The 21,431-nt window shown below is 32.2% G+C and overlaps 1 protein-coding gene across 1 annotated transcript in view; it reads right to left on the bottom strand.

Moving 5' to 3' along the window:
* Positions 1-3,714: 3,714 nt before the first annotated feature.
* LOC106074869 (Golgi apparatus protein 1-like) overlaps positions 3,715-21,431 on the bottom strand; it is a 29,793-nt gene continuing 12,076 nt past the window's right edge. The window contains exons 14-27 of the mRNA XM_056034963.1: positions 20,638-20,787; positions 18,646-18,759; positions 18,072-18,160; positions 17,855-17,969; positions 15,819-15,911; positions 14,964-15,035; positions 14,643-14,702; positions 14,225-14,351; positions 13,889-14,037; positions 9,921-10,022; positions 8,474-8,617; positions 7,145-7,265; positions 6,244-6,350; positions 3,715-6,036 (exon numbers count right to left, since the gene is read on the bottom strand). Of these exons, the coding sequence (XP_055890938.1) occupies positions 5,869-6,036; positions 6,244-6,350; positions 7,145-7,265; positions 8,474-8,617; positions 9,921-10,022; positions 13,889-14,037; positions 14,225-14,351; positions 14,643-14,702; positions 14,964-15,035; positions 15,819-15,911; positions 17,855-17,969; positions 18,072-18,160; positions 18,646-18,759; positions 20,638-20,787 (1,611 nt within the window). The 3' untranslated portion in view covers positions 3,715-5,868. The remainder of the gene's footprint in view (positions 6,037-6,243; positions 6,351-7,144; positions 7,266-8,473; positions 8,618-9,920; positions 10,023-13,888; positions 14,038-14,224; positions 14,352-14,642; positions 14,703-14,963; positions 15,036-15,818; positions 15,912-17,854; positions 17,970-18,071; positions 18,161-18,645; positions 18,760-20,637; positions 20,788-21,431) is intronic.

The following is a 21,431-nucleotide window of genomic DNA, read 5'->3' as shown; positions in this document are numbered from 1 at the left end:
TTTTGTAAAGTAACCTTGGAATAATGATTTGGTCACCCCCTAAAGTCGGCCGCCTGCGTGCAATGCACACGTTGCACAATAGGTAGCGGCATCCCTGGATTTTAGGCCTACTAATAGTATTTTGATCTAGTTTGATGTGAAGTCATTTAAATTGAATTTAAATTAAATTTAAATCTCACGGCTATGTTGCGACGTCTGTTCTAGCTAGTTTCTTTTTTTTATTTAGCGCTAATTTTAAACACATTTTAATTATGCTCTTTTCGTGGTAGATCTATTACTCAATTCATTTTTTTAGCGGCCCCCGAAAGGGGAAAAGACGCTATTAGTTTTGTGCGAAATGTCTGTCCGTCTGTCCATCCGTCCCGTTTAGATCTCGTAAACTAGAAAAGATATTGAAAATCCGACATCACAATATTTTAGACCAAACAAAGTTCTGATGCAACGGCTACTTTTTTTTTTCTGAAAGCGAAAAAATCTAATTTTTAAAATCAGTTATGCAAGCAGTTTTTTTAAAGAGAAAAAGCTAATTAGTATGCATTATAAGTTAGACCTAAATTAAAAAGAATAGTAATCTTGTAAACGTCATTTTCGTGAATAATTTTTTTTTTGAGCCTTCGAATAAGAGATTGATCCTATTCAAAACATTACATCTATTATAAGACTTCAGTTAGGCCAGGAGAGGTGCGGTAGCTGAGCGGTAAAGCGCTTGGCTTCCGAACCGGGGGCCCCGGGTTCGAATCCTGGTGAAGACTGGGATTTTCAACTTCGGAATCCTTAGGTGCCTCTGAGTCCACCCAGCTCCAATGGGTACCTGATATTAGTTGGGGAAAAGTAAAGGCGGTTGGTCGTTGTGCCGGCTACATGACACCCTCGTTAACCGTAGGCCACAAAAACAGATGCACTTTACATCATCTGCCCTATAGACCACAAGGTCTGAAAGGGGAATTAGTTAGGCCTGGTTTACATTTAACTTTGCATTCACTTGCACCTATCCTTTCATCTGCTGTACCGTTGGGGCACTACACAAGATCTGTCAACCTTCTTTCTCCATTCTTATCTCTCATTTGTCTTTGATATAATTTCATTTGGATGTTCTTTCTGAAAACATTGAAGCCTGCCTGGGTGGATCATTTTGGGGGCCGATTTTGAGTTTGTGTTTTGTAATCTTGTTTAATTTATTTTACATTCGTAATACATCTAGACCAACAATAACGAATCTGCGCGATTAGAATATTTTTTTAAGGAATGGGGGAAAGTGGGGTAATATGAGATGGTGGGTATTTGTGGTATTGTTTTCATAGGTCAGTAGTATATAAAATTTGACGAAGCGGAAAAGAGGCTTAAGCTAAGAAACAACATTCGAAGTTTTAATACACATTGTGGATTGCAATAGTTAGTCTAATAAAATGTTTTGAGAAAATTGGTGGTTATCTTTACATTACATCATATCATACTATATTAGGTATATATATATATATAATCCTATCACTTGTCTGGACCAGCTGGGAAACATGCTTTTAAAATATCCTGTAATCAACAATTTGACAACGGAAAATTGGAATTACAATTAATACAGAAAAAAAATCTACAAATAAATTCGATACGATTATGGAATAACACCTTCAACGTATTCAACAATCCAGTTTGTTTGTTTTTTAATTGCCTTATTATATTGGATTTGAAAAACAAAATGAACTGAATTTTATTAATAACAAGTGAAATATCAAATAAAAGCCTTGAAATTGTGCGAGCTACCAAATACTTTTCCATAAAATTAGATTGTACGCCAAATGAGTCTCATAATGAACATCTCAAGTAGAAATGCAAGAATATTTTCTGGCGATTTGCCCAATTAATGACACAACTGGAGGACTTTGTGACTTCAGGATAGAAACAAAATTGCAAAGTTAAATCTAGTAATAAGGTTACGATAACTTTGCAATTATTAAAAGAAAAAGAAATGGTCAAAACAAAAGTGAAGTACCCCTTTCAGACAATGCGATCTATGGGGCAAATGAAAAATAAAGTCAAGTACCGATTAGAGTTGGGTGAAATTTTTATATTCAGGTCTATAGGAGGTGGCAACGAGCTATTGGTCTAAACTACCCACAGGTTGTTACGGTGCAAGTCAGCGTTGAGGCTTTCTATAACCATTGGTCTCGGTCCAGCGAACAGGCAGCCAGACAGAGACAAATAACGATCGTCCCATTGTGTTAAACATTGTATAGGATAACCATTGGCATTATAGCATTGTTGCCATTACTTCCTAGTTGTGTCCAACTCGTGTTTAGTAGGTATCAATTCAAAGTCAGAAATCTGGTGTAATCAAATCAAGAACATCAAACAGACTGACACATTCATCCGGACAATATTAAGAATAAGCAAAATATTTTTTTAAACACTTAAAAAAAAAAACTTATAAAGGAAGTAACTGCACACTTACAGCCAATCTCAGTACTGTAAGTTATGCTCTTTTCGTGGTAGATCTATTACTCAATTGTAACTGTAAGTTATTTCCCTTTATCTCAATCAAACAAAAATGTATTTATTGCCACTAATTAATTGGGTTATGTTTTGTTAGGGGAAGTGAATAATTGTGTACATTTTCCATTTGAACCATAGGAAGTGCTCAAAATGTGTAGCAGACAGACAGGCAGAGTGTGTTGATAGAAGATGTCAAAACAAGACTCTTTGTAATCTCTCCATTGGTCTTTATTTCAAGTTTTAAAACATTTATTTTGTCAAGAAATCCACAAATTTAAAACAATGAAAAAAAAAGGTTTATGTATAGATATATATGGTATAATAGTAATTCGGCAAATATATATTTTAAACTATAAATAGATGTAGATTAACAGGGCAAAACTAAAAATAAGTAAAGCTAGGGAGCACTGAACAAAAAATCTGAACTATAGATTTGAATAAATGACAAATTTAAAGCCCATTTATGCTCTATGCATTCTTTTTTTCCCCTAAGTGCACGTTTGACAGGAATGGTGAATCAAATAGTTTTCAACATAATCTTTGAGTAACTAAAAGGATAGAAATTAAATTAAGGGTACAAATAAATAGAAGAAAAAGAGCAATTTTAAGAAAACACTGCAGATAGTAAACTAAATGATGGCTATATATATTCTATATTTCTTCTGCCCCATTTATACTAGGCAGGTTCACACAGAAGAAAGAGTTGCAGGTAGACATCAATTAGTTCAATCAGACAAATTTCCCAGTAGTAAATCAATGAGAGTCACAGAAACACATTTTTCTTCAAGGCCTGGTCTAATTTTGTGCGAGCCCCATCTTATTAGTTGGAAAATTCTATTAGTTTCTTAATGACATGGCTAAGATACAGAAATATTTTCATGTTTTTTTGTGGATACCAGACTTTTATTTTAGATATAAATGACTTTTTAAAGTTTTTCAGATGTTCAGGAAATAATTATAATGACATAACTCAAACCTCAAGCTGGACAGCAGAAAAGGGCAGTGGGCAGGACTCAAATCCAGGAACATTGGGACAAAAGTCAGGAGCATATAAAACAGGGTCAGACAGCCCCCATCAACAAAAACAAAAGTAAATAAATTTCGACATTTGAATGTAAAATGCACAAAAGGTTGTTGATAAATGAACTCAGGAACTATATGATCCTCAAGAATAATGTTTAAAAAATTAAAAAAAGAGAGAAAACAAGTCTTAACATCTAACACAAAACATTCTCCATAGAAAAATAAAACTTTATTGGCCAATCTGTCACTGCATTCATAACATAAATTTGTTAGAAATATGTACAAACAAAAATTACCAACACTATAAAAGAAAATGTTCTAAAGACCAGAAGTTGTACAGACTGAAAATCTGAAACTAATGACTAAACATTTAATACTATGAGCAAAAGTCTGTTTCATTACACTGCATCCAGACATCTAGGTCTTTAGAAAGTCTGTACAGCAATTCATACATGATTCAATCCACCGCATGCAAAATTAAAATTACCCTACATCCTTATAAAAATGTCTTTATTTATAAAAAGGTAAATAAAAATTGTAATTAGAAAATCAAAAGTTTAAACTATAAATTAATTTCTCAAGACTTATGAAGTGATAAACTTTGAGGTGCCAATTCAATTTCTCATAGGAGTCCTTATAAAGAAAACTAGTTTGAATATTAACAGAACATGCTTCAATTCAAATAAAAATCTTATAGCAATAAATTAAAGGTCATTTTGCTAACACCTAAAAAAAAAAGATGAACTTCTTACATTAGCATGTTGTATAGACCCTAGATTTATAACATCTTTACAAGCAAGCAAACTTTTTTAATATATATCTTTAAATACATGAGGACTCTAGTATTATTATGGATTACAATTATTATTAATTATTAATAAAGCATATGTAAGCAAGTCCTATTCTTGTTTTTTTTAAGTTTAACACAGAAAACAAAACAAAAATTATAATAATAAATCCAAGCCCCTAATTACAAATGGTAAAAAAAAGCACAAAAAATAATGTTATTACAAAATAACAACTTTATTTTAAAATAGAGCGCTGAAAACAACAACATAGTATACGCATAGAATTAAATTTTTAAGGTATCTGCTTTAATTTGAACTCATTTGATGCAATGATAAAACACTAAGATCTGCTCAGTCAGCATTTTTAAGCAATTTAATTTTAATCAACGGTACTTCAATTTTAATGTTGTGTTTTTTTAAACATTCCACATTGTGATTAATATATATAAGAGGGTGATCTTTTGCAGCATTTCCAATAGAATAATTTTTTTTTAAATCCTAATTTAACCATTTTTATATTATTTTTTTTTACATAGAAAAAAATCTAAAAGAGAAAATGAAACATTAAAGTCTTTTGTTCTTAGTGTGATGTCTCTGGAAGGACATTATGTCACCAGACAAACTGAAATAATTCATAGCCTTGGTTATCACAAGGTACCTCCTTCAGTGCTGTGAGAGTTTGGATTTGACAAACAGATAAGTTATAACAGACTCTTTTACAATGCAATTGTGGTGACTGACAAGATTCTTGTCTGCCAAATAAAGGAAGTCATGTTCAAACACTAGAGGAGGATGTTAAATTGAATTGGAAAAATGAAAAAAAAAACGTCTGACCAGACAATACATAACACAGTTGAATGTTAAAGATAAAAAATTTGTTCAGCATGTTGTATGAATGTCAAGTTTATCTGCAAGTACATACAAACCAAAGGATTAATAAATAATATCATTCTCACATCAAATAAAGGCAAAGCTTAAAAAAACAAAAGGCATTTTAAACAAAACGAATACATGTAAAAAATACTTTCAAAATTTAAAAAAAAAATAAAAATTATTGATGAAATGGACTCCAAACACTCACATTCATAAAAAAAAATTTGAACTATAAGACATTCAACTCAAATAATACTGAACCACATCTATAGGTAATGTCATAAAACACAAACACTACAAGTCTACAGACTACTAGGAAAGGGTATGAACAGCAGAATAATATTCATTCATCTTGGAATTTCTCAAGTCAAAACTATATAATTTTATTTTTCCACAATATTCATTAGATATTTTTTTTCTTTTTTGAAAGACATCAAGTAACAATTTTTCTCTATATGACAAAAAAAAATCTTTTAAAGAATTTCAGAGATACCACAGAAAGTCACAAAAGTTAGTTGTTTTTTTTTGACAATATTTGATGTCAAACATGAAGATTAGTTACTAAATCAACAGGAATAAAAAAAATAATACATTTGAATCAACAAATTTGCTAAACGTTTCATCCTTCTCACAGCCAAATGCCAGACATCTGTCACACTGATGGTTTCAAATAATGGTGAATTGATACATTTTAATAATATTACTTGTTTTTCAATTCCGCTCGCACTCTCTTGGTTACCCGCCCACAGCTCAGCCCAACAATGAAAATGATGCCAACAACAGTGAACAAAATGGCAAAAAAGTAGTTCCGAGATGGCGATTGGGATATTTGTTCATACAGCTCTCCAAAACTTTCAGCTGGTGCCACCTGAGGAGGAAATAATACAATTATATCACTAGTTACAAAACTGCAGAAATAGTTTATTTTTCAAAGCAAATATTTGAGATCAATCTTATTTTTTAAACTAAAACCCTTTAAATGAAATTTAAATCCATGTCATTTTTTTTTTTAATATGGCAATACAGAGAATTAAAAGTAAAGCCAAACAAACAATTTTTTACAATGCATATTTACCTTTGCAGCATATTCCCACAAATCCTTTCTTCGTTTCAGCATCTCTCTGCAGTTTCTTGACAATAAATTTTCTTCACTCTCTAAGTAGGCCAGCAAACAAGACATCTCTGGAGGAAAAAAGATACAAAAAATATAATGATGATATATATTATTAATAGTATATTTAGAAATAACTAATCAATTGTTTTTTTTATAATAACACCATCGCTGCTGGAAGTCATTGCTAAAAGCAAAAGAAATAATTCCACAGTTTGGATACTAAATCTAATATGTAAACTAACTCCTAAAAGCAGGCAGGCAATACATAATTTTTTGATGGTCAATTGAGAAAGTAGTCTATTGAAATAAACATGATGGCAAGCCAAAGAGAACACTATGAGAACACTATAGCACACAATAATTAATAAAGAATGTAAGATTGCAGGCAATACTCTATTGGGCTTAAAGAAGAAAAGCAGATGGCAGATGATGTAAAGGTCATCTATTTCTATGACCGACACCAATCAACCACCTTTACTTTCACAAATTAATGTCAGGTACCTATTAGAGTTGGTAGACTCATGGGCGTACAAAAAATTCCAAAATTTAAAATCCTGGTCATCAAGATTCAAACCCGAGTCCCCCTCAGTTCAGAAGCCACTCAGCCACCACGCTCCCAGGAAAAGTAAAGTTTGAGGTAATAATCAAGGAATGAAGTTGTGGGTTCAAAACTTGCTACCTACTCAGTTCAACTTTTTTTACTCCCATTACTCTTGACTTTTTTTTGTTCTTGAATGCTATGCTATTATGTTATTCATCTAGCACTTAAGTTTCCCTAAAGGTATATCACTTTGTAAATAATTGTGTTTGCATTGCATCAATACAAAAAAAACAAAAAAAAACATTAAGTATCGAGACTCACGCCGTCCTTGTCCTTGAGCCACTGTCTTACACAAGTGTATCAGGTCTTTCTGGCATGTAGCCTGAAGTATTGGATCTACCTGAACATCAATACGACTTTCTGCAATTGTGAAGGCAACTTCCTGAAACAAGCATAAAAATTGAAGTGAAGTTCAATAGTACACAAAACAACAAGCCTAGTAAATAAAGTTTATTTGTAAGCTTTTAGAGCTACAGTAAGGTACTTAGTTTGAATGCCCCTTCCTAATCTATCTTTGACAGACCCTACAACCACTACAGCCCAATATAACCAACACTTTGTACGGCAGAGCTGAACAAATGAAGAGAACAGCACACTATTTTTCCTTGGTACAGTCTGCAAAAGAGCTCATGGCTCAGCAGTAAATAGCTGGCTAGAGGAAGAAGACAAAGTAAAGTACTTAGAAGATTCAGAGTAGGATTTTATAAAACAATTGCAAGGCATGGGGACTTCTTCTAAACTTGCGTGGTGATGAAGATTTGGCTTAATTACACCTTTTACCTTGCTATTCTGACAAACATTTAAATGATGTCCCTGATGAAGCCAAGCCAAAAGTTAATGAAAAACAAAATAAAAAGAGCCTAATATGAAAAACATACATTTTAAGGTCAAAACTAGAACACTTGGGTGTCGATTAAAAAAAAAAAAAGAACTGGATATGAAGATCTATGAGGTGTAAATAGAGCTGCTGGAGTGGAACTATGTTAACAAAATAATTTTTTACAATGACGTGAAAAAGGATTGAAGATGATAACAATGAAGTTTATTTATAAAGAGACTATGTTGGCCTCCATTAGTCGTAGAAGGACAAGGGATCATCTCATAGTACACTTTTTCATGTGATTGTGGAGCTCTATTTTGGAGAGACAATCCCATCCAAATGTATTGCAGGTTAAGGTGGCATTTGTAATTCCAAGGAGAAAGATAAAACCCTCAACCTATCATGACAAAGTGTAGATGTTATACAATTATATGAAATATTTTTTTCATATTCTCGAAAGAAGCCCATTAAAATATTGTATATGGGAAAGATGAAAAAAATGATGTCCAATTATATCCTTACTATTTAAACTATTGTAAAACTTTTGTGTAAACAACTAAATTCTATGTTCTTTCAATTGTATAACCTTGTTTAAAAAAAAAAAGGGAAAATTCGTACGTACGTATTTTATTTAGTCAAATTTCTGGGAAATGTTACATTTAAAAAAAATTATCACAAGAAAGTAAAACTTATCTAAATGAGTATTTTTTTAAATTTTTTACTTAAGAAACTATTTAAATAGTAACAAAGATGCTGTAGTAAAAAGTTACCTTTTTGCAATCAGGATTTTTCAGTTTGAAAAAATTTCTTTTGAGACATTCAATAATGGTTCCTTCCCCATGTGTAAACTTGTCATCCCCATCGTCCTCATCTCCATCTTTCTGAAATTGCTCATTTAGACAGATGGCTTTGATCTGGGCAAGTAAGATAAATAAAATAGCATTGATTTATTTTAGGTTTGGGATGGAATAATATAATTTATTAAATCTTTTCTTATTGTTTTCTTCTAATATATATATGTATGTATTAGAAATAAATTATATTTTGTTTGTATGAAAATATTTGAACCATAACTAGATGCTTTTTTTCTACACACATTGTCTTGGAAACGACTAAATTTTAGAAAGCATCAAATTAGTTGACAGTGCTTCAAAAAAATCTTCATACTGATAACTAAATAGAGTGCATATATATATATGCATATATATATATATATATATATATATATATATATATATATATATATATATATATATATATATATATATATATAATATATACATACATATATATATACCTACATATATATTATATATTACATATGGTATATAAAGGCAGCACTAGGGACCAAGTTTTCAATGAGAGAAAATCATGAATTAAAAATAAAGAAATAAGGGACTGAACTGACCAGGCTTATCTAATTACATCTTATTCCCTTCTTTGATATCAAACAAAATAATTAATTACCAATAATAAATTGACTAATTGGTTAATTTTTTAATCGATCCATATTTTGTTAGGTATAATATATAATTGTTTAAAATTTCAACTTGATCTGAGAAAGGGTGTGGGAGAAATAATAATGGACCAAACAATACATATCTAGCCACATGTCAATACTGAAGGATTAATTTCCCTTGTCAGAATCAAAAAATTAATTACCAGCAGTTAATTGACTAATTTACTATTTTTTTATTGAGCAAAGCCTTGTCAATGTCAATGAATATTTTTGCAAAGTTTCAACTTGATTCGAGAATGGGTGTAGGAGAAATAATGTGTAAAAACATTTTACCAGACAGACAGAGTGAGATGATATAGCCTTACTAAGCTGACAAGCTCCATCTACCTGAAGCTCCCAGTTGTAGAAGTGCCAGTTATCTGCAATGATCCATTCAGCTTTCAGTGGAAGCAGTATAGAAGGGCTTATTGTTAAAACGTGAACATGCCAGTTACTGGACTGAAATGCCAGAGGCTATTTGAGATACATGCTGTTTAGGAGTATGTAATAGATAATCAGAACTTATTCCCATTGACTGCCCAGGCTCTAACACCCTTGGATACCAATCACAAAAAAAAAGAAGATTAGATAGCTGATTTAAAGGACTGAACAAGAGCCTCCTATGTATGTTCTTTGCAATGATCCATGCAGTGTAGCCATGAATCAAGTGCAAGCAAACCCTACAGTGCTGCCTAAGATAACAAAGACAATGTACTTACATCAGACTTGCAAGTCTTCATCAAGACAGGATTTAAGTTAATATCCAGGGCAGCCTCTTTGATTTGAGCTTTGATCTCATGCTCACAGTCTGTAGACAGGCTCTGTACAATAAACAAAACATTTGGTTACATTTAAAAAAAAACAGTACAATAATTGTTCAGGTTATATGAGCCTTAAGGAAATTCAATTGAAAAAAGTTATTACACAATTTTAAGAAAATACTCATATATCTTTTGTTAGAATGTACGTCTATTTTCTGATTACCCCACTCTCATAGTTCATCATATGTCAACTCAATGGGGATTGTCTGAATCTGACTTTTGCCTTTTTATGCAATATTCTAAAAAATGTTACTGAATCTTTAACTAGATTCACTGCCTAATAGGTGAGAAAAATGTTTGTTTTTTAGCGGCCCCCGTAAGGGGAAAAAGCCGCTATTAGGTTTGTGCAAAATGTCCGTCTGTCCGTCTGTCACACTCAGATCTCGAAAACTAGAAGAGATATGAAAAATATTATTTAATCATTAAATCCGGCTTGAAAAGTTTAGGTGCAACGGCTACTTTTGGTTTTCTAAAAGCAAACCGTTTAATTTATAAAATTAATTATGCAAGCGATTTTTTCATAAAAATACACCAATTCTAAAACAATTACGTAAATGTAAGGGAGGCAATGTTACAATATGCTAACAAAGATGGACAATTTTTGTGTATTTTCAGTATCACTAAGTCAAATATATTTTTAAAATGTACAGGAAATGTTTACAACAAATACAAATAATAGTTAAAGACGTTTTTTCTGGTCAACTAGCTGCTAAAATTAAAAGAAAACATTTCTGTTTGTTTATAAAGGCTAATAATGCACTTTGTATGTAAATATCACGCACATTTTTTTAAATGGACTTTTTATGCAGCGATTTTCGTGCAGTAGCGTAACGTCGCAACATGATCAGGTGCTAAACCAATTCCTTAAACTTTTTTTAAAAATCAGATTTTATTTATTTTTTGTTTAGTGCCCCCATCCGAATAAAAGAAGCTTATTTTTGTGCGTTTTGTCTGTTGGTCGGTCTGTCCGTCACGATTAGATTTAAAAAACTAGAACTCTAAAAGCTATTGAAAATCTGATTTACCCTTTAATGTTCCTCCCATAACATCTCAATAGTTTTAAGTATCTAAAATTGATTGTTCCGGATATTTTTGTGCAAAACTAATCAACGCCAACAAATGTTTGTTTGCTCTTCTAACTTATATTACATTCAATTTCCATGCTTAAACGTTGCAAAAACACATTATCAATAATACGTTTTTTATGTAAATAGCATATTAATGCTAAATCATATCTCTATACTGACTTATATTTCATTAAGTGTAAAAATGTTCCGGATATTGTTTTATAAAACATGAATTATGCCTAATGATTGTTTGAAATCGCATAAGGCTTTTAAAAAAGTAATTTACTAGAATTGATTACTGAAAATTACTTTTTAGACATTTAATTTTCTTGTAAAACATAACATAGAAGTTTTGTAATCGATAAAGAAAGTTCCGGATTTTGTTTCTTACAAATCGTCGCCAGAAATTTCCGAATTTATTTAAAAATCTACTAACGCCAAATAATTGTTTGAACTCCCTCTTCTAATTAATAAACAAATAATCTTCTCATTTACGAAATAATGTTTTTACGGATTTTTATGAAAAATATTTAACTCACTACTCTCTTACAGTATATTTATTTTCTACCTAAAACATTAAAAAATCTAATTATCGTTAATATTATGTTCCGATTTTTAAGGAAAACAGAATCCAAACACCAAAGTAAGGTATGAAAATCTCTCCATGTGGCTGTAGTACATCTAATTTTTATACGAGACCATCCAAAAAATTTAATTAACGGTATTACATTTATCTGAAATTCTCTTTTTCTTTTACTATTTATACAAACATCCGGAACAATCTATTATATAAACTTTTCAATTGTGTTCATACCTAAAAATTATTGCGATGTTTTGAAACGTAAAATAAAGGTTAATCAATTTTTAATAACTTTTAGTTGTTTTTTTTTATATCAAGATAACGGACAGACCGACTGACAGACAAAACGCAAAAACAATGTGGCTTTGATCCTTTTTAAATAATATCTATTAGAACCAATGCACCAATGTCTATGAACCCTCGTTAAATATCTCGTGTAAATAAAGACATTTTTTTTATGGTACCGGTACTAGCCTATTGTGAGGTAATGGAATTTTTTTTCTTTGACGTCATATGAATGGACTCTTTAAATGTAATGTTAAAAGAACGCACTTGGTGCACCAATGTCTATTAACCCTCGAAAAAAATTGCTTGTATTAATGAAAACATATTTTAGTCTAACTAAGCCGTGTGACGTAGTGTTTTTTTTTCCTTTGACGTCACATGGAATGAATTCTTTAAATGAAATGCTAAAAGAACGCACTCGGTGCACCAATGTCTATGAACACTCGAGAAATGGCTCGTGTTGATAAAGGTGATTTTTAGTCTAGCTAGGCCTTGTGACGTAGTGTTTTTTTTTTTCCTTTGACGTCACATGGAATGAATTCTTTAAATGAAATGCTAAAAGAACGCACTCGGTGCACCAATGTCTATGAACACTCGATAAAAGGCTCGTAATGATGAAGGCGATTTTTATTCTAGCTAGGCCGTGTGACGTAGTGTTTTTTTTTTCCTTTGACGTCATATGGAATGAATTCTTTAAATGAAATGCTTAAAGAACGCACTCGGTGCACCAAAGTCTATGAACACTCGATAAATGGCTCTTATAGATGAAGGCGATTTTTAGTCTAGCTAGGCCGTGTGACGTAGTGTTTTTTTTTTCCTCTGACGTTATATGGAATTAATTCTTCAAATGAAATGAAAAAAGAACTCGGTATAGTAATGTTTATTAAGCCTCGTTATGTGACTCGCGTTTAAAAAAGGAATGATATCTTGATTTAGATCTAATCTAGATTTTTTAAACTAGATCTAGATTTTTATTACAGTATATCTAGATCTGGATTTATATTCTAATTAAAATTATTTTAGAGTCTAGATCTAGAATTTCTAGATTTAGTTTAGACTAAAATAGACTAGATTAAGATGTAGAATTTCAATTTCTAAACTTAAAGTGTAAAAAAAAAGTGTAGATTTTCATTTCCAAATGTTTTGATCAATATTGTAATGTTTTAATATACTAAAACTAATCTACTATTTTTTTATTAAATTTAAATTTAAATTTACGGCAAATGAATCTTTGAAACATTATTACTTTTGACCATCGGATGGCTGCCTGGTCGTGCGGTTTGCGCGCTGGACTGTCGTTCAGATTTATGGATGGCCCAGGGTTCAAACCCTGCCCGCTCCCATCCCCCGTCGTCCTGCGGGAGGTTTGGACTAGGAAGTAATTATCTTCAACTCTGAAGGAACATCCGAAACGTGTAAAACATTTTACATCAAAATTAAATCACCTCTTGAATATTATTTGCGAATATGCAGATCCGACAGGGATCCGACTTCGACGGGGGCCGCCTCTGAGTTTGTGTAACACAAACTCTCTTTGTAATCTTGTTGTAAAATGTTTTACATGTTTTGGATGTTCCTTCAGAGTTGAAGATAGTTTACTTCCTAGTCCAAACCTCCTGCTGGATGACGGGGGATGGGAGCGGGCAGGGTTTGAACCCTCGACCGTCGATAAACCCGAACGACAGTCCAGCGCGCAAACCGCACAACCCGGCAACAAATGGAACGTACATATTTAATGTAATTTCCCTTTACAATACTATAAAACCTACATAAGTACTGAGTTAGAAGGTAGAAAGAGATACACTGTGTAAAAAAAACAAAAGTGATGACACAGCACTACATTAATGTTTTCACTTTTCAAACATTTAATACTTGTATTGTAGCTAACAAGAAATGATTGAATTCCTCAAAACTTAAAAGTTGTGCCTGCTTACATTGGCCTTCTTTGCATATTGTTTCTTCAAGCAATCAATCACTACCCCATCCATCTCTTTATCTTTGCTAACACCATCATAGAGTTGAGAACAATATTTTGGAATGTCAAGCCGGCAAGCTTTTTGCAAATGAGGGTTCAAGCGGTAATCTGCAGAAGGTGTAAAAATGCATTTAACAACACTTCACTGATTTCTAATGGACAAAATGTCTATATAATATATTATATATAACCATAATATATAAATATATAATATATAATAATCAAACAACTAAAGGTCAGACTCAAGGGTATCTTTAGAATGAAATTCCTAACCAAATAAAAACTAATCTCTTACCTTGGGACTGTTCAATCTGGCGACGAAGCACAATCTGGCGGCAACGGTCATCGAAATCAATGGCATTTTTGTTAGATTTCAAGCAGCTCATTATGTCGTCTTCATTTTGATCAGCAGCGCAGAATTTCTATGGTTTACAAAAACAAAGTACTTTATTAAACTCTATCCTCACAATGCAATACACAAAAATTGTTTTGAAGAGAAGAAAAAAAAAATGTGAAGTATTAAATGTTGGCTTGTCTCAAAGTTCCTCCAAAGGATGTCAAATTTGTATTAGTCTCCATTGTTACTATTATATCCGATCCCAGCACTATTTTTCCCACGACAAGAAGAAACAAATTTCTTTTAATTGCAGTTGTCAATAATAAAATCAAGAAAGCAAAAATGTATTTAAAATCTTGAAATGTTGTTTTTTTACCTGAATCATTTTTCTACATAAATGATGGACAGTGTAGTCCCCAAAAAGTGCCTCATCTTTCTGAAAAATAAAAAAAGAAAGACAACATATTAGAGAATCAACTTACAGTATCACACATGTGGAATCCCTATTTGAAACTAAGGTTTTAGAGAAATAAATTTTAAAAATCATCATAACATTTTCATGTCCAAGAAAATTAAAAAAAATAAAAAAGGTTCACACTATTCTTCTGCTTTACTTCCACATGACTCCAATACAGTAACATACATTACAGTAACATAAATGTTGTGTTACAAATCAGGTGAGTAATAAAGGACCTACCTCTCTTTGAAATAACAAAACGTGACATGTTTCTGTTAATTTTTTCCTGCGACCTCTGAGACATTCAATAATCTGTCAATACAAAAATCAATGCAAGATTAATAAAAGATGTTCAACCAATGTATTTTAAATTAAATCTGGAAGAGTAACTTCAGCTGCCAAGTAAAATTAAAGCTGCATTCTTTATTAGTGGTCTCTGTAGTCCTGTATGGTTGTGAAAGTTGGACAATGAAAGCTGAGGCTTAAAGAAGAATTTAAGCTTTGAGAATAAACGCTGGGTATCAGATACCAGGAAAATAAGACAAATGAGTTTGTACTTTTTACAAGTCAACACTCTGGCTGGCAAAATGGAGGAACTCCTCAATACTGTGAAAGCTGATGGTCATTTAAAGAAAAGCTGGCCGGATAATGTAAAAGAATGGACTGGCCTCTCTCTTGATATCCTGTAAGAAGAGCTGTCGACCAGGAAAAGTGGAGGGATTAGGTTATGCAAACTGTCATAGCACCCCTATGACAATTGTCAAGGAAAAGATAATGGTGATGATGAATGTTTTTTTTTTTAATTAGATAGTTATCTATCTTTTATGTCCAAAAATATTACTATTATTCAAAATCTAAAGACACTGCTATCACTCTAAAGACAATTCTATCATGTTAAGTCTAAAGACATGGCTGTCATTTTAAAATCTAAAGAGGTGGCTACCTTTTTCAAATCTAAAGACATAGATATCAGTAAAAGTTTAAAGACATGAAGATCATTCAATTCTAAAGACATGAAGGTCATTCAATTCTAAAGACGTAGCACCAATTTAAAGTCATACAAAGTCTGAAGACATTCAAGAAAGTGGAACTTACTTCCCCTTCTCCCTGTTTTTTGCTTTTGCAGAATTTTGAAATATCTTCATGACAAGCAGCCTTTAGTTTGGGGTCGAGGTTGATAGACTCTCCCTATAGGAAATTAAATTCATAATTAAACAAAATGTTAACATATTCATTAAGAAGCAACTTTAGTTTGGGGTTAAGGTTTATGGACACTCCCTACAAAAAATTAAATTCATAAGCAAAAGGTTAACATAATCATTAAGAGCCTAACTTTATGATAAATCACAATAAATCGATGTCTCTAAAAACATTGATTTTCAATGCCAAAAGGCCTGCAAATTTCAAGCACTGAAAAAAATCTATTTGGGGTTATAATTTATATTCCTAGTTACAATTTTCATGAGAAATTAATATGTTAAGAAAATATCCACAGGGCTGCCCAGGTGAATGCCATCAAAATTTGAAGAAATATCACACACACTTTGAATGCAACATAAAATTTGAGAATAGGGCTATGATACTGTCTAGTCTTCACAATAGTAACATCTAGCTATGGATAGAAGACATGGACTGGCTCCTTTATCGAGTATTTATGTGTTTGAACCTAGATGCCTATATCCTGTTGGTTATTTCAAGTTACTTTTACACAACTTATGTCTGTCTGGAACAAATCTTGAACATGCTATTTCTCCTAGTTTCCATTCTTGGATCAAGTTGGAACTTTGCACAATTATTCATTGTCCATGACAACTTATGAACCAATAAAAAAAAACAACAGTTAAGTAATTATTTAATTTTGTTTCATATAGAAAAAGAGATAAATCTTGCAAAACTGTTGCACAGAAGCAATTTTGAACTAATGTAATAAGGATTAGGGTTGCACATTTTCAGCTTATTTTCGCTGTGGAGTGTTTTCAATGAAATGCCTTTTTTTTTTATTTGTGTATATTAGAGATTTTAAAAAAAAATGTGTTCATGATTTTAAAACAGGTTATTTTGTGACCTAATTACAAGTAAATCTTCATAGTTTGAAACTTCATAACCTGACACACTCAGTAATCTGACATGAAGCAGTTGAAAGCTTAAGAACATCTCGCCTCTTTTCATTTGTTTCTTTTGAAATGTTCTTTTAAAATGAAGGATGTTTTTATTCTTAATGCAGCATATGTATGCAGACAAGGCATGCCTTTAACTTAATTAAGTCTTGGGAAAGTATTTGGCTAGAAAACCGACTCCTCCAAAAGAGTGACAGCGGAAATAATATGTCTCAAGATAACAGCTATATTGTGGTGTATATACTCATACTATACAATGATATTAACACTCCAAAATAAACTTCAGAAGGCCTATGAAGATAGTCTAAAAAAAAACAAGACGTCAAGGCTAAGGCAAAATGCACACTCAGCAGTAACGATGGCTTTAAACACTTTGACATGCTAGTGCGAACAAAGTTGCAAGAAATTTAATAAAAAGCCATGATATATGGTTTGCTTAGCAAGAAACAAAAGCCAATTACAGAGTTTTTAAATACATCAAGGTAAATTCATGTAAATTAATGTATACTGTAGTATATATAGTTTTAGAATATAGGTAGGCTTAAATTGTAATTTAGTTCAGTATGTGAAAGCTGAAATCATGTTTTGTATTTTTTAAATCGATACATTTTTCTTTTTGTCTATTTTTAATTGAATTTTTTTGACATACAAGATGAAATTTTTAAAGTAAAGCTAGCTTGAGTAATCCAACATTTTCTACAACTCGACCCCCCCTCCCATCTAATTAATAATAATAATAATAATCTTTATTGTCCGTATGGAAATTTGTCTTACAATTTGTGCATTACACCAAACAAAAAACATTATAACTATAAGAAACCAAAGTGTACATTCACACCAGACTCACTCATAATTTACATGTGACAAAGTTTATACCAGATTGTTCTTATTTAATTATTTGATTGCCAGGGGAACAAAAGAGTGTTTGTGTCTGTTTGTCTTTGCTATCTGTGTCTTGTATCTCTTTTGTGATGGTAAAATCACAAAATCCTGACACAAAAACTTAATACCAACCCTTTGCAGCAGCTCAAACTTCAACTGTTTCTGGCAACCAGCTTCTATCCTCTGCTCTTTCTCTAACAGAGTGTCATTCCTGACATGTTCACTGAGGCAGGCCACCACTTCATACCTTCAAGACAAGAGAAATGATAGTAAGTAACATTCAATTCAATCTCCTTACACATAGCTCAATTAAATTTTCACAGTCATAACATGTCTTCAATGAACTCACTTTGTTTTCTTGTGTGTGCAATAAGTGCCCACTGCAATCTGACATGCCTCACGGAACTTGTGGTTAAATCTAAAATCTTTCATTGAAATCTGAGAAATATTTATACACAGAAACTAGAGCGTCAATTTACATTAAGGTGAAAAGTAATAGCTAATACATAAAAATTTTAGTCTGAATGAAAATCTTTAAATCTAGCCAGACATTATGGGGAAGGGAAAATGACTTAAAATGTTATTTTGATACATAACGAAACAATGATAGCAGATGCAATATTTGCTATCATTTACACATTACACAAAATAACTTTTATTTTTCCTACTTCTAATTTAAGAACATTAAAGAGTTGAGTCCCATAGTGAAACTTTTCATATGAAATTAGAAAACAAAAGTTTTAAAAAATATTTTTATATATGTGTTAGAAGTTTAATATTGTAAAATGTCACAAAGAGTTAAATACAATATTATTTTTTTTACACATCTGACTATGCTAACATACATTCTTGCTAATTATAAGATACACATTTACACTAGATGCTCTTTTATGAAAAAAATCTTTTAATCTTCCAGAACTTACAATCTGATGATGTTCAATCCCAGCAGCACATTTGTCATCCATCTCAAGATTGTTCTTGTGTTCTATTAAACAGTCTAGAACTTCATTGGGCATTGCATCAGAATTCAGCAGTTCCTTAAACAGACACACAAACAGAAATGGATTTTAAAAACACAAAACAAACCAACAAAAAAAAAATTATCTGACAGTGACCTTTCAAATGAACACAGCTCTTAAAAAATAATATTCTTTTAAAGTGTTTACATATTCTGTGAAAATGTAAATATGTGACTAAAAAAAAAAGTAAATACATTTAAAAGTACTCTGCTACTATTTAGAAATGTTAACTTTCAGGCCATCATCATTTTTTTCAAATCTATAATGGCTGATGGTAATGCGCTAGGCTAACAAACCAAAGGTCTCAAGTTCAAATCTATAATGGCTGATGGTAATGTGCTAGGCTAACAAACCAAAGGTCTCAAGTTCAAATCTATAATGGCTGATGGTAATGTGCTAGGCTAACAAACCAAAGGTCTCAAGTTCAAATCTATAATGGCTGATGGTAATGCTCTAGGCTAACAAACCAAGAGTCTCAAGTTCAAATCTATAATGGCTGATGGTAATGCTCTAGGCTAACAAACCCAAGGTCTCAAGTTCAAATCTATAATGGCTGATGGTTATGTGCCAGGCTAACAAACCAAATGTCTCAAGTTCAAATCTCAATGATTTTGAATGTCAGAATTTTTAGTATGATAGTGAGTCCAACCAGCTCTGACAGGTATTTGACCTACACAGGGAAGTAAAGACAGTCTGTGTGCTGCCAAATACACCCTTGTTAACTGTCAGTCATAGAAACTGATAAGCTTCATCTTCCCCGTAGAAAGCAAGATCTGAAAGGGTACTTTTAACTTACCAGACTGAAAATAGGTCAACAAAAGGTTAAGAACATGAAGTTTTTTGTTAAAAGTATGTGTATATCAGGTATCACATAGTTATAACAAATTAGGACTGCATAACAAAGGAAGAGTTGGTTACTAAAGCGATTTGACCCCATGGTGACCTGCTAACTATTGTAAAAAACACAAACTAAAACTCTATGGCCTCATTACAAAGTTTTCAGAACTCATTCAGGGAACAGTACCAGGGGAAAAAAAGAAGAGGCAGACAGAGAAAGCGATGGGAAGACAACATAAAAGAATGGACGTGCCTGACATTGAAAGCGGAAGAGGTTCTATCCAAGGCAAAAGAGAGGAATGGAGAAAGACGGTTGACAAATCTTGCGTGGTGCCCCAGTGGTCCAACAGACTAAGGGATAGGTGAAGGTGGTAAAGGTAAGCAGAAGAAAAGAAAAATACAAACAAAATTTTTTTTATAACTAAGTAAGTGTAATTGTATCAATTAGTTTTGATCAGTCATGTAATTAAATTTGTAATAGATCTAGACTAACAATAGTAAATCTGTGCAATTAGAAATATTTTTACCAATTGTTTTTGTTTAGTGCAATATCATGTTTTTAGCTTTCTCAATATGCTATGATTCATTCAATTGTCTGAAGCATTGGAAGGAAAAGGGGGGGGGGGAGGAAAGAAGAGCTATCTGGGTGAAGGTACCATGATAGCTTTTTAAAAATGCTAAAAGTTGTATGACTTGAATTCAAACTCGATGGCTCAAGTCTTCTCAAGCCAATACACTAACCACTGTGCCAGCAAAGTGCTTATAGAAGGTTTCATAGTTGTTAGTTAGTTTCAAACTTTTAAGTGACAACCTAATTCTCTACACAAATGGGACTAATTCAATTATACCACTACATCATTAAACACCAATAATTAATTAACTAATTGGTTAATTTTTTGTATTGATTCTTGTTTTGTCAGGTATATGAAATAATTGTGCAAAATTTCAACAAGATACAAATTGGGTGTAGGAAAAAAAAATAGTTTCAGACAGACAGACACACAGGCAGAGTGAGTTGACATTAGATTTGTAACAATAAGTGTAGCTGCAGCTACATACTCTGCAAAATGTTTTAATCATGGGAGTACAGGCTTTCATAAGGATACGATCCATCTCAATGTCTTCCATTTCTTCCTCTGTGAAATTGGCCACCACAGCTTTGCATCTCTCTCCAAGGTCATCAAAATTATCTTGCAGGCACTCCATTTCCTGGAAAGTAAAATGCCATTAAGATTGTACCATTAATGTAAGCCATACAGGAACAGGCTCAGGACATGGTGGACACGACTATCATTAAACTATCATTTTTGTTTTGTTTTATGTTTCCTTCATAACTGAAGAATATTTCATCCTAGCCCAAACCTCCCACAGGATGGCAGGACCTTCAAGACGACAGTCCTCATGACCAGGAAACCCCTTTCACAATGGTGATACTCTTTGGCATTTAAGGACTTAGAATGAATACTCCTATCTCTTTCACTGGGTTTATACCTTTAAAAAGAATTACCCCTTTTACCTTTAATTCCAATAAACAACTATTTCTGATATATTTCATATATTAGAAGTTAACAATAATAAAAAAAATCTAAGCTAAGGACAGAATGTTGGACTTAATACAACTGGACAGCTTGATATAATGAAGTCATATTTATGCTTACAGTTTAGGCTCCATTATGTGTTGACCCTAAATATAGAAGTGTTTGTGAGGACAATTGTGAAAGGAATGTGGGCAGGCTCTGGGAGAGGTGCGTAATCATGTGACCCTGGATAACAATGCTTGTCCGATTAACACTACTGACTTAAAAACTTTAAAATCTTTTAAGATCAGATAGTCAACTGAAAACAATTCTACA

This window comes from Biomphalaria glabrata, chromosome 7 (assembly GCF_947242115.1).
Source record: "Biomphalaria glabrata chromosome 7, xgBioGlab47.1, whole genome shotgun sequence".
Taxonomy (NCBI): domain Eukaryota; kingdom Metazoa; phylum Mollusca; class Gastropoda; family Planorbidae; genus Biomphalaria; species Biomphalaria glabrata.
Note: the sequence above shows the minus strand (reverse complement) of the source record. Positions and strands in the feature narration are given on the sequence as shown.